Raw genomic sequence first — 14711 nt, forward strand, 5'->3', positions numbered from 1 at the left:
GTCAAATCACTTAGCCTCGATGAAATTATACAGAAACAAAGTATTCGAGAGTATGGCATATCAAACTCGAAATTTGGCTCATCTTTATCAAATAAGTGCACAATAAAAAAGATATCAAGAGATTGATCTGAAATGATTTGCATATATATGATATTCTAATGTAGTTTGTTTCCTGAAATTTGGTGATAGGAAATGCTATACAGAGAAGCAATAATGAAGCAAAACTTTGCTATATTTTCGTCCTCATCCTCTCATCTTCTATCCGATATATAGGGGACAAATGCTTGTTATTTTGACATCGGCAACTGCTGCTACGTTGCTATTAGCTAGCTGGCTAGCATTTGCTCCGTAATTATACCAAGTGAGATTAAGCTTAATGTCCGTATTGATTAAGCTTCCAATTTAGCCGACTGAAATAATTTCAGCACTTAAATTTGATCATCTAATACTCCTTAATAGACTAATCTCAAATATGATTTAAGTAATAAATAGCAAAATAGGTGGTATTCATGCAATTTTACGTGTTTTCTGTATTTATATATATATATACTAGTCTTACGCACGTAATACTATCAAATTATAAAATGTTAATTTAATTCAATAATTTTATTAAAATATCATTAATAAATTAAACTAATTATTTATTATATTATACTAGTATAAACATTTAGATTTAAATCCAACATATAAATAAAACTTAGCATAAAATTCAAATATTAGAATATATATAATATTTATCTATTTTAATATTTTTATCTTTAATTATAGGTGAATTATTTAAAAGGTGAATATTATAATACTTTATTAATTAAAAATGATGTATTTTCAATTACGTATTAACTTAAAATTTGGTTTCAATTAGGTACTAAAAAGTGATTGATATTTATAAAAAAATATATCTTTTTACTTAATTAATAAGTTGTATAAATTTTTACAATTACAATTATAAAATTTATTATTATCTTATATTATTAATTATTTAGTTTTATATTAAATACCATTAACTATTATTTTATCTATAATATTTCACTCGTGTATTATAAAGGCTTAAGGGTGTAAAAAACCTTCAAACTTAAAAAAAAAGAGCAATTAAGCCCCTCCTTTTTTTTTACACTCAATTGAGCACCGGAACTTTAAAAATGCATAAAAAAGACCCTCAAACTTCTTCAAAAAAAATGCAATTAAACTCTTACTCTTTTTTTCACTCAATTGGGTACTTGAACTTTCAAAATACATTAAAAAGACCCTCAAAATTTTTCAAAAAAGCAATTAAGCCCATGCTCTTATTAAAAATTAGAATTTTTTTATAAAAAATAAAAAAAATAAATTTTAGAAAAATTATTAAATTTTAATAGAAACATAAAAATTAAAATTTATTAAAATTAGAATTTTTTATAAAAATCGTAAAAAATAAAAAAATTATAAAATTTTATAAATATCATTAAAAAATTAACGACCCCTAGCTTTTTTCAATTAAAGTTATCACATGTCGCAACACAACATGATATGTGGTGAAAAATGATAAAAAAGTAAAAATCAATAAAAATTATAGAAAACTTATAAAATATTTCTTTTGGTACGATAATTTTTATAAATTTTTTTTACGAAATTTATATTTCTTTACATTTTTTTATAATTTACTTACAATTTTATAAAATTTTATATTTCTATATATTTTATAAATTTTTACGATTTTTTTATAAAAATTTACAAATTTTTTTATATTTCTTTTATAATTTTTAGATATATTTTTATAATTTTTAATATTTAAATTTTTTTATTAAAATTTAATAATATTTATAGGTTTTATAGATTTTAATTTTTTATAAAATTTTTTTCTAATTTTTAATAAAAGCAGGGGCTTAATTATTTTTTTTGAAAAAAGTTTGAGGGTCTTTTTGATACATTTTGAAAGTTCAAGTACCCAATTGAGTGTAAAAAAAAAGTAGGGGTTTAATTGCTTTTTTTTGAAAAGGTTTGTGGGCCTTTTTGATGCATTTTAAAAATTCAAGTACCAAAATGAGTGCAAAAAAAAAAGACTTAATTACTTTTTTTGAAAAAATTTGAGGACTTTTTGCACTCTTAATCCTATTATAAAATATTTACTAAAATATTATGAAGTGTTTATGTCTTTGTTATTAATTGTTTATAAAATGTTATAATTTGCTATTATGTTAAAGATCATATGCTATTAATTTATATCTTTAAAATTATAAAATTATTAATATGCTATCAATTATTTATGCAAATTTTTTTTACTAATAAGTTTAATAAAAATTTCAACATCTAAAAATATATATGTTGAAAAATAATTATAAGTTTACATATTTATAAAAAAAATAATTTTAAAATGTGAAATTTAATAAATTAACCAATTAAATATTTATTAAAATTTTTTTTAAGAAAATAATTTTGTGGCACAACGAAATTTTAAAAATTTCATAAAATTGAATTATTGTTGTGTTATTTATGACAGTAAATTTCATCAAAATTAGTATATGTGTTTATAGACTAATGAGACTTGCATATTCTTGACTTTCAACCAAAATGATCTTTTTCACTATACTTGAACTCTTGGTTGCTAAGAGAGTGGTCTCTTATCACAAATAAATCACAGAATAAAATTATAACTTTCTAGTGGGGAAAGTTTACTTTATCTCCGGTAAACCAAAACCGAAAATTTACTTTATTTTGTAGTTAAATAAATTCTCCTAAAATTCAATAGAGTATCCATGTATATCATGTGTGTCAATTTAACTATCTCATAGTTTCTATTTATATGAAAAATCACAAGAGTTTTACTTGAGAGAGGGAAAAACAATATTTTAATTTAAAACCCATAATTCCCTTAGAATTCTATGTGGTGTGCGGCACTAGCACGCTGGAATACCTAGTGTGTCACCCACCCCTATGATTATATGGGCTCCTTGGGCCTTTCATATATTTGGTATAATAATATTTGCAGTCTATTTTTAATTTTAATTAAAATAAGCTCATATAATTATCCAACCCAATAACCAGTTTTTTATTATCAAAATATTATTTTATTCAATTAAATTATTTTCTAAACTCAATTCTAATTCTATCAAGACATGACGACTTTACTGTATTAGAATCAATTAACAAATAATTTCATTGTCCCGTTCAGTAAAATTATGATGACTAATTAATTTAATTTTCACTCTGAACTCAATTATTGAATTACAATCAATTAAATAACAATTGAAAGAAATTAAATTAAATTCTAAGTCATCTCTTGTTCCTTTCGAGAAATGCATTTACTGCAGATAGTAATACATGAAATATATTTCTCTTTCATTATTTTCATTCGTTCACAATATCAGTTCTTTTGCAACCCATGCAAAGTTGTGTTGAGCTAGAGGAAAATCGATTGAACATATATAATTAGAGTTTAAATAATTTGTAATTAAGTTCCGATTCTTTGTCTATTAATTACAACATTATTTAGTCATGGAATCAATCATCTAAAAAGTACCATAATTGGACTCCTCAATATACACCATTACAAAAGAAACTTAAATTTATGTTTTGTCCAATGATTTTGTCATTAGTGTGTTACCCCCATAGGGTATTGTTAGAGTTGTGTTACTCAAATTCTAAGAGATTGCTTGCAAGTCAAGTTAAACAAAATATATTTTCTTTTTAAAAGATTTAGTATTTATGAGTATAATATATTTAGCATTTATTAGCATAATATGTTTGAATTTGATTAGAATTAGATTTTTTTCAACCTATAAATAGATGTAGTTGAAACTTCTCTTGTAATCATTCGAATTTGAAATAGTGAATTTTTTTCTCCTCTACCCGTGAGTTTTTCCTCGAAAGGGTTTCCACATAAAACTCTGTGTGTTCTTTATTTTTATTTTCTTCTTTGCGATATATTGTCATTACCGACGTTCTATTTTCACAAATTGGTATAAGAGCTTTCGGGTTGTTCATCTCAATCATGGTAATGACGTCTTTGAAGTATGAAATTTCACTGTTGGATCGTAACACTAGATTTGCGTTGTGGCAGATTAAGATGCAAGCAATTCTTGCGTAGATGGATCTAGAGGATGCCCTGCTAGGGATAGATAAGATGCCTTCGACGTTAACAGATGAAGAGAATAAGCGTAAGGATCAAAAGGCATTAACAAAATTACATCTGCATTTGTCTAACAAAATTTTGAAGGATGTGATGAAAGAGAAGACAATCGCTACATTATGGAAGAGGCTGGAACAAATATGTATGTCGAAAACTCTAACCAGCAAGTTGTATATGAAGCAGCATCTTTATGCTCATTGTTTGAAGGAAGGTGCGTCTGTGCACGAACACTTAACAGTGTTTAAAGAAATTCTCTCAAACTTGGAGGCCATGGAGGTTCAGTATGATAAGGAAGATCTAGGGTTGATTCTACTTTATTCGTTGCCCCCGTCTTATTCAACCTTTAGAGACACGATTTTATATAGCCACGAGTCTCTCACAATTGATGAGGTTTATGATTCTTTGACCTTGTATGATGAGATGAAACAACTTGTGGTTAAACCCGACTCTAAGGGAGAGAGTCTCATTGTTTGTGGGAGACAAGAACGGAATCCTGATGATGATCGTGGAAGGACACAGGAACGGAATCCTAACAATAAATCTAAGGGTAAATCGAAGTCTTCAAACAGAGATAAAACTTGTAACTTCTGCAAGAAGAAATGGCACATTAAATTTGAGTGCTATAAGCTACAGAACAATATCAAAAGGGAGGTTACGAATTAAAAGGGAAAACAACCAGAAAATTCCGGTGAAGCTGGTTGTAGAAGACTACAGTGGTGGTGAACTTCTAGCTGCTTCTGTCAACAATTCTAAAGTGAGCAAGGAGTTGATCATTGATTCAAGCTACACCTTCTATATGAGTCCCATTCGGGATTGGTTTACAACTTACGAAACAATGTCTGAAGGTGTTATTTTGATGGGAAATAATGCTTCATGTAAAATTACAGGTGTTGGAACGATTAAAGTTAAGATGTTTGACGAAGTTGTCAGAACACTTAGTGACGTGTGACATGTTCTAGAATTGAAGAGAAATTTAATTTCGTTGAGTACTCTTGATTCAAAGAGGTACAGATACACAACTAAAATTGGGGTTTTAAAGATTTCCAAATGTTCCCTCGTTGTGATGAAAGGGTAGAGAAAGACTGCCAAGTTATATGTTTTGCAGGGTTTTACTGTTACTGGTGATGCAGTTGTCGCTTCCTCTTCCTTGTCAGATGATGATATTACTAAAATTTGGTATATGCGCCTAGGGCATATGAGTGAGAATGGCATGACAGAATTGAGCAAAAGAGGACTTCTTGATAGGCAAGGAATTTGTAAACTAAATTTCTGTGAGCACTGCGTTTTTGGGAAGCAAAAGAGAGTTCGATTCACTAGAGGAATCCATAACACGAAGGTAACATTGGAGTATATTCATTCTGATCTGTGGGTGCCATCTAGAGTGCCTTCGAGAGGTGAAGCTAATTATATGCTAACTTTTATTGATGAGTTTTCCAAAAAAGTTTGGGCGTTCTTCCTGAAGTAAAAAAGCGATGTGTTTTCTGCATTTAAGTCTTGGAAAACTATGATTGAAAAATAGATGGGAAAATAAATAAAATACCTCTGCATAGACAATGGCTTAGAGTTGTGTTCTGATGAGTTTAATAAACTGTGCAAGTCAGAAGGGATCGTGAGACACTTGACAATTCGTCTTACTCTACAGCAAAACAGTGTTGCAGAGTGAATGAACAGAATGATCATGAAGAAGGTTCGATGTATGTTGTCAAATGCCAACTTACCAATGTCGTTTTAGGCTAAAGTAGCCTCTACTACATGTTTTTTGATCAACTGATCTCCATCCATTGCCATTGAGAAAAAGACTCCACAAGAGGTATGGTCTGGTAATCCTGCAGACTATTCTAATTTAAAGATCTTTGGGTGTCCTGCGTATGCTCATTTTGATAATGGAAAATTGGAACCGAGCTCCATTAAATGTATTTTTCTTGGTTATAAAGCTGGTGTAAAAGGGTATAAGTTATGGTGTCCTGAAAATAGAAAAGTTGTGACTAGTAGAGATGTTGTTTTTGATGAAACTGCTATGCTACCTAACTTATCTCTTAAAGACTCTTCCAATAAAGAAAATCAAAAGTAGGCGGAGTATCAGATTAAGCCAGAATCTACAACAGAGTCGACTCCTCAAGCCAGTACAAAAATTTAGAATAGAGTTACTTCTTTACCACAATACTCTATCGCCAAAAACAAAACTAGAAGAGAAATTAAACCTCCAAAGAAGTATGCTGAGGCTGATCTAGTTGCTTATGCTTTAAATGTGGCTGAAGATATAGATGCAAACCAAGAGCCATCTAATTATTCTGGGGCGGTTAGCTGTGAAGACTCAGAAAAATGAATATTTGCTATGCAAGAGGAGATGGAGTTACTCCACAAAAACAGAACATGGGATCTTGTGAAACTTCCTAAAGGTAAAAAGGTTGTTCATTGCAAATGGATTTTTAAAAAGACAGAAGGGACTCCAGGAGTTGAAGAACCTAGATATAAAGCAAGGCTTGTTGCAAATGGTTACAGTAAAATTTCGGGAGTGGAATTCACAGATGTGTTCTCCCCAATTCTGAAGCATAGATTGATTCGAATTTTGCTTGGTATTGTGGCCATGCATGATTTGGAGCTTGAGCAGTTAGATGTAAAAACTACATTTTTGCGTGAAGAACTTGAAGAGGATATTTACATGCAACAACCAGAGGTTTTATAGTCTTAGAAAAAGAATACTATGTTTGCTTGTTGAAAAAGTCCATTTACGGTTTGAAATAGTCATCAAGACAGTGGTACAAGAGGTTTGATTCATTTATGACTTCTCATGATTTCAAAAGAAGTAGTTTTGACAGTTGTGTTTACTTTAAGAAGAACAGTGACGGTTCTTTTGTGTATCTGCTCCTTTATGTTGATGACATGTTGATAGCAGCAAAAGATAAATGAGAGATAAGAAAGGTCAAAGCCCAACTAAGTGAAGAATTTGAGATGAAATATTTGGGACCAACAAATAAGATACTTGGTATGGAGATTTTCAGAGATAGAAAAGCAAGTAAATTGTACCTAAGTCAGAAGGGGTACATTGAGAAAGTTCTTTGCAGGTTCAATATGCAGAGTGCTAAGCCATTAGTACTCCTTTAGCAACCCATTTCAGACTTTCATCGACTTTGTCTCCACAATCAGATGATGAGATTGAGTACGTGTCACATGTTCCATACTCTAATGCAGTGGGATCTCTCATGTATGCTATAGTTTGTTTATGTCTAGATTTATCATATGCAGTTAGTGCAATTAGTAGATACATGACGAATCTCGGTAAAGAACATTGGAAAGCAGTTCAGTGGATTTTAAGATATTTACGAGGTACTACTGATGTTTGCTTATAGTTTGGAAGAACAAGAGATGGAGTCATTGGGTATGTTGGTGCTGATTTTGCTGGAGACCTTGATAGAATAAGATCTCTCATAGATTATATCTTTACAATCGGAGGTTGTGCAATCAGTTGGAAAGACACTTTACAAACTATTATCGCTTTGTCTACCACTGAAGCTGAGTACATGACGATTACTGAGGCTTGTAAAGAAGCTATTTGGTTGAAGGCACTCTTTAGTGAATTCAATGAAGACCTTCAAATCAGTACAATATTTTGTGATAGTCAAAGTGCCATATTCCTTACAAAAGATCAAATGTTTCATGAGAGAACAAAACACATTGATGTTCGGTATCATTTTGTTCATGATATTATTGCTCGTGGTGATATTGTTGTGAGCAAAATTAGTACCTATGAAAATCCTACAGATATGATGACTAAGTCACTTCCTATAACCAAGTTTGAGTATTGCTTAGACTTGGTTGGTGTTCATTGTTGAAGTTAAACCCTTAAGGGGTTTTATGGAAGAGGTGAAAAACTTGTTTGTTGAGAATTTGTGTCAATGTAGAGATTGTTAGAGTTGTGTGACCCAAATTCTAAGAGATTGCTTGCAAGTCAAGTTAAAAAAAATATATCTTCTTTATAGAAGATTTAGTATTTATGAGTATAATATATTTAATATTTATTAGCATAATATATTTGACTTTGATTAGAATTAGGTTTTTTCAACCTATAAATAGATGTAGTCGAAACTCCTCTAGTAATCATTCGAATTGACATAGTGAATTTTCTTCTCTTCTGCCCGTGATTTTTTTCTCGAAAGGGTTTCCACGTAAAACTCTGTGTGTTCTTTATTTTTATTTCTTTTTTATTTGCAATATATTGTCATTGCCGGCGTTCTATTTTCACAAGTATCCTTAACCTCTTTGAGTTAAACTTGTTCACCCAATATGATATTATTTTATCTCATAGTCACTATTGCATCTTCCACGATGAAAAAGAGTATTACTAATAAATAGTAATAAAAATCACATGTCCCTGATGAATGACTTGTGGCCATGTTTTTTTTTTTTTCATAATTCATACAATGGTAGTAAGAGGATATTATTTACTCTTTAATGGAGTTATTATTTTCACTATCGTAAGTGAAGTCATGCCATACATACTTCATATACTCAACATATCAACTTTCAGCTATAATAATTACTGAGCACATGCTTCCAATATATTAAAGTATATGAGTTACATATGCATAGTTAGTCACTTACTTAGGAGTGAGGTAAATCACACTATGAATGTCACAAGTGAACAAATTCAACTTAGATGCTATCTGATATATTGTCAATCTAAACAATCACACGTATATCTCTATCTTTTTAGGAGTCATCTGTTTCGAAACCTAAGACAATATATCTCCCCAATTGGACTTGATAGAAAACATAACAGTCTCTTGAATCAATTGCTCAATTTTTATTCCTTTGACTATGAATAATTTAGTTTACCTATTGATATAAGTTGTCTTTCTACAACATAATCCATCCCTATAATGCAACTTAATATTAGTTAAACCTTAGGTAATCAATAAACTGATATTTGCTTTGTTATTTTACTTTTTGTGCAAAAACTAGTGAGGGCATTAATTATACAAAATATCTTAATTTACTATGGAATTTTATTAATCAATCTCTTTGAAAAAATACAAGTATAAATAAGGACACAAAATCTCAACAATATCATATTATAAAATTTAAAATATAATTAATTTCAGTATTATAAAATATGGTATGTAATCAATAGTTAATTGTATGTATCAATTAAAATATATCTTATAGGAACCTCTGATTCGTTGAAAAAATTTGGTTTAGAAAACTATTGTTGCTCAGCAAAAAATTTATTTTTTATAAAAAGCTCAAGTAGTTATATTATTTATAACAATAAACCCTTTACCAAATTCATACTTATGTTTTGGGATAAACAGTAAAGGCTGTTCTTAACTTTTGACCAACATGATCTTTTTTATTATTCTCGAACCTTAATTTATATATATGTTTTTAACTTTTATATATTATTTTAACTTTTAAAATTTATATTTATATATTTTATAATTTTATAAAATTTTATTTTTAAATAAAATTTTGAAAATTTAAATTATTTATATATTATATAGTTTAAGCAGCAAATTGAAATGAAATTAAATAAAAAATTGGGATAAGTTTATCAGAAATTGTATGGGATCAGTTTTCTTTTTAAATAAAAAATCGGCCATCTTAATTTGGGGCTGTTGGGCTTACATGACCTCAAAAAAGCAGCCCGACGGTCTCTCTCGCGTTTAAACCTAATGTATTTCTTTCGATATTAATTACATTTATTAAGTTTCCTTTTTGTTTTGCTTGGATTTTTATAGGTAAATTTTTAAAATAGTTATTTTTATGTTACATTTTAGTTATTTATTTTTGAAATGTTATGTTTTAGTCACCTACATTATCATTTTATAATATTTTAGTCACTGAGTTATTAATTATTGTTAACAGTGTAAAGGTATGCTGACGTGACACGTTAAATCATCATTTTAAACGAAAATTTTAGGTTAAATTCTACAATCAATTATCATATTTTTTTCGTTTTAAACAATTTAATTTTTTTACTAAAATGTAACTTGAACTAAATAAAATTGACTATTTTTGTACTTTACAATCTTTATATTAATTAATTATGTTTTGCTTACTTGTCAGTTTAACCCATAAAAGAAAAAGAAAAAGAAAGTGAGAAATGGCAGGAGAAAGTTATGAAGATCGTAATGCAATTGAAACGCCGGAAGATTTGGCGGTTCCTCTTCAACCCAAAGAGACAGAAATGCAGGGTGCGGGAGGAGATGGAGAAAAGAAGTGGCCTGGATGGCCTGGTGAGAACGTTTTTAGAATGTTGGTTCCCGCCCAGAAGGTGGGTACTATCATCGGCCCAAAAGGAGAGTTCATCAGGAAAATCTCCGACGAATCAAGGGCCCGGATTAAGATTCTTGATGGACCTCCAACTACCTCTGAAAGAGCTGTAAGTCCTCATCCAAATTCTTTCACTTCTTCAAACTTCCATCCACAATGTTTAATGCTACGTTATGATATGGCTTTTGTTTGTTTGTTTCACTTGTTTTACTGTGTGTTGTTTCTAAAGTCTCTTTTTTCCTCTTGTTTTCAGTATTAGGGATGCAATGCAATGAGGTCAATGTTTATCCAGTGGCTCATAACTGTTAAATCTTTTTAAACTATTTGAATTCGAATACTAATAGTATCATATTTAAACTGCAATACTAAGTAATCTCAGTTAATGTTTTATGTTCTAATGTTTGGGAAAGGAATTATCATCAGTGGTTTCAACAGTGTTAGATTGGACAAGACAGAGAGAGACAAACTAAACACAAGTTCTTAAAACAAGTGTTTGAACCTTAAATAATGTGGATAAGGAAAAGTTTTAAGAACAATGTCCAATTAATGTCAACTTAAAACAAAAAAGAAAACATGCAATATAAAAGCATGTTAGTATAACCGAAATGAATGTTTGCAGGTCCTTCGCAAATCTTAGGCGTCAAACCAATGACCAAAGTGGTTTCAAACTAGAAGTTAAACACTCAAGATTGCCGGTTGAACCTTACAAGTGCTGAAAAGTTCTTTTGTTTTAACAATAAAAAATGCCTTGTTCCCAAGAAGATTTGCACTTTATCTGGTAACTTCAGAACTTGAACAATTGATCTCTTTCCAGGAAAAACAAAAAACAAAAACCCTAAAATTGTCCAAGCTATTCGATTTATTATTTTAAATCGTACAAACTAACATCTACAAACATGTTAATTAAAGCCTGTTGTTATAAATGTATGAATCCTTATCACTTTGTGAGCGAAGTTCTATAGATATAGGTAAATTGTGCACAAGGATTCACATGGAAACCTGAATCAGCTACCTTGTTGATGGGCTCAGTTATATTTTACATGTCTAAGATATTTTGAAACTTATATATATATATGATGAAATGCTTGTTATAATGCTTTGGATTGTGTTTTTTGCATGTGGCTTTCATTATTATTGATTACATTCTACATTTAGTGGGTTTGAGATTTATTATTTGATGCAATCTATAATTTTGGGATCATTCTTTTTCATTTTTTTTTCTTAGATGGTTTCTTTCTTTCCATTGTTAAGACATACTGTTCTTACTTGATTCTTTTCTACTAAGTTGAATGATAGGGTTGTACCTGTTTTTATCCACCTGTATAAGCTCAGATAATTATGCGTATCAGTTGCTTGCTTTATCGAATCAAATTCCAATAACTAGTAGCATTAAAAAAAAAAAGAATTTGAAGAGGCCTTATTTTGATTTTAAAGCTCTCAATGTTATTAAATGAATTTTGTTTGCCTTCCTTTGAAGGCTAATCAAGATTGCTAATATATAGTCCTCTATGTTTTCTAACTTAAAATCCAGGGATTATCCCTACTTAGTGGATGAGTGTGAAATTGGTTACTTAATGATCAAATCTTTTTGTTCGCATAAGGTCATGGTTTCTGCCAAAGAAGAACCAGATGCTCCTATTCCTCCATCTATGGATGGCTTATTGAGGATTCATAGGCGTATTCTTGGTCTAGATGGTGATTATGATCATACTACAGCAGGTGCAAATGGCAGAGTTATCACACGTCTTCTAGTGGCAGATACTCAGGCAGGAAGCTTGATTGGCAGACAAGGATCCACTATAAAGTATATTCAAGATGCTTCTAATTGCAATATTCGAGTTCTTGGAGGAGGTAGTTATGAAAACTATGTTGATTGCTTGGCTGTTAGATACTGAGATGTCCTGCTCAGTAACTGTATTTTGTTTTATTAATATACCTGCTTCCACATTGCTACTCTTATCCTGTTGTTTCAACAGAACACCTGCCAGTTTTTTCTTTGAAAGATGATAGTGTTGTTGAGATAGAGGGTGGGCCCACATGTGTACACGCTGCAATTGAACTTATTGCAGGCCATCTCAGGAAGTTCTTGGTTCACCGCAGCATTATTGGGGTATTTGAAATGCAAGTAAGCCTTTTTTATCCCGGTTTAGTTGACTGGTTCCTGGCACCTATTTGGTTTGAAGGTTCTAATGTCAAATATTACCCTTTGTCTGTAAAAGCTCATTGTCAAGGGCTTTTTGTTTAGCATTACACCATGTTACCGGAACTAGGGCCTGTAGTTTATTCTCATGAAGGGTTAGCAATCCTTTGACCCAAATAGTTGGTATGGCCTTTAGCATTGCCCAAATTAGTCATTACAAATCTCTCAGAAAACTATGATGGTAAGCCAGCTTGGGCAAGTCAGCCTTGCAGATATTGGTGCTTGTGTGAGCTTTCCTAAATTTGGCTGTGGTTGAACTCAGTTTGTCCATTTTGCTTTTCATTTTGCTCGGAGATATATCATTACATGTGAGTTCTTTGTGCCTGCCCCAGTTGAACAATCTACTCAGAGTAGTTGTTATTCAACTTATTATATATAGGTGTATGATTCATAGAAATTAAATCGTACACTATAAACAGTGTGTATTATTGATTAAAGTTCTGCTTCTTGTCAGATGCAGAATGTGAGTGCCAATCAGAATATGGTCGTGCGTCAATCCCAGCACCATCTGCATGGTTTTCCGATTGCTGATAGTGAATCCCTTCTTGGTTCTAAGCCAAAATATACTTATCCTGAATCTCAGTTTGATGATTGTTATGAACCTCATGAGCTACCTTTGCATGACAAGAATTCCTATCAGGGCCCACCACTATATGGGACGCATGGTTCTATGGGAGGTCTTGCATCAAATGTGCAGGCCAAACAGTCAGTGGTGACAAAGGTGTAGTCTTCATGTCTAATCATCTTTCATTTTCTTTTCTTTTAGCTGCAGTAAACTTGCACCAGTTGTTGGGCTAAAACAGGTGCTAGAAAATAAAACAATATTGTTTTGAATGCAATATTTGGAAGGATATTAAGGTACAAATGCTTAAACACAACTAGTGTCCTTTGATGCCCCTTGAAAATGGCTGGGATAGAAGTTTGCACCCGTTCCTCTCTGCTGTGGATGTAACAATCTGTTAAATATTAGCTGATTAACTTGTTAATGCTGCTTCACTACTTTGGATGAACTGCTGAGTAACATTAGGCGGTAATTCACATGTTAGCATTAATCCAAACCTGTAATCATTGACCCTTAACATCTTTGTTTTCAATGTTGTTTAATAGTTGCTACTGATTTGTGAATCCTTGATCTTTGCTGCTTTTCTCTCCACATTAATGGTTGTTATTTATATTGCCTGTATTTCCTTTTACTTATTTGCTTCAGGTAGTAGTCAAATGATCCAAGTTCAAGAATGAATTACTAACTAGTGCTTATTATGCATACTGGATAGATCATACAACGCATGCAAATTCCTTTATCATATGCAAATGCTGTAATTGGGACATCTGGTGCAAATATAAGCTATATGCGCCGTGCCAGTGGAGCTGCTATAGCTATACAAGAGACAAGAGATGTGCCTGGGGATATGACTGTTGAAATTTCTGGATCTGCCTCTGAAGTACAAGCGGCTGCGCAGTTGATACAGGTAATCTGGTTTGAAAAGCTCTACTGTTATGTTGAATTTCTTCCCAAGTTTATGCTAACTTTTCAACTTTCCCTAGCATATTAACAGTGGACTTCGAAATATCTTTTATTCAACTACAACCTATCAGAACATTCAGTTTTGATCGGTATCAAAACACCATGAATTGTTTTCCTCTTTTCCCTATTTAAGACCTTTAAACATTCAGTTGTAATAACCAATATTCTATCATGCATCTTATGCATCACTCTTTTCTTGAATGATACAGAACTTTATTGCTGAAGCTGCAAGTGCGATGCAGAGTCTGCCAGGCGGATCAATCAGCGAGGAGTACAGTCCTTACCCGGTACATGCTCCTCTTTATGCGTCTTCTGATGCCAATGGTCATGTCAGCCATGCGCCTGTCATAGACTATGGTTCAATTTATGGCACTGGTTATGGTTGATGAGGTAGTACCGGATTACTTTAGGATCGGAAGTTTTGTAGTCCCAATCAGCACTTGATTACGTTTGGCCCAATTGTTCCTTCCTTTATTGGTTTATTGAATTTTAGGATAAAATTGTGAATTTTGTCTAGGATTGTTACTACATCTCAATTCTAATATATATATATTAGATTTATAGTTAAGAAAAACTATTAGTGATACATCATATCGACCGGAATATTC

The 14711-nt window shown here is 31.2% G+C and overlaps 1 protein-coding gene across 1 annotated transcript; it reads left to right on the forward strand.

Moving 5' to 3' along the window:
- Positions 1 to 10169: 10169 nt before the first annotated feature.
- On the forward strand, positions 10170 to 14672 carry LOC107924531 (flowering locus K homology domain). Its single transcript, XM_016855024.2, has 6 exons — positions 10170 to 10487; positions 11980 to 12229; positions 12355 to 12503; positions 13033 to 13299; positions 13853 to 14047; positions 14313 to 14672. Exons 1-6 carry the CDS (start codon positions 10209 to 10211, stop codon positions 14487 to 14489), a joined length of 1317 nt encoding a protein of 438 aa, XP_016710513.1. The 5' UTR covers positions 10170 to 10208; the 3' UTR covers positions 14490 to 14672.
- The last annotated feature ends 39 nt before the right edge of the window (positions 14673 to 14711 follow it).

The sequence above is a fragment of the Gossypium hirsutum genome, chromosome D11 (assembly GCF_007990345.1).
Source record: "Gossypium hirsutum isolate 1008001.06 chromosome D11, Gossypium_hirsutum_v2.1, whole genome shotgun sequence".
In the NCBI taxonomy this organism is placed as follows: Eukaryota; Viridiplantae; Streptophyta; class Magnoliopsida; order Malvales; family Malvaceae; genus Gossypium; species Gossypium hirsutum.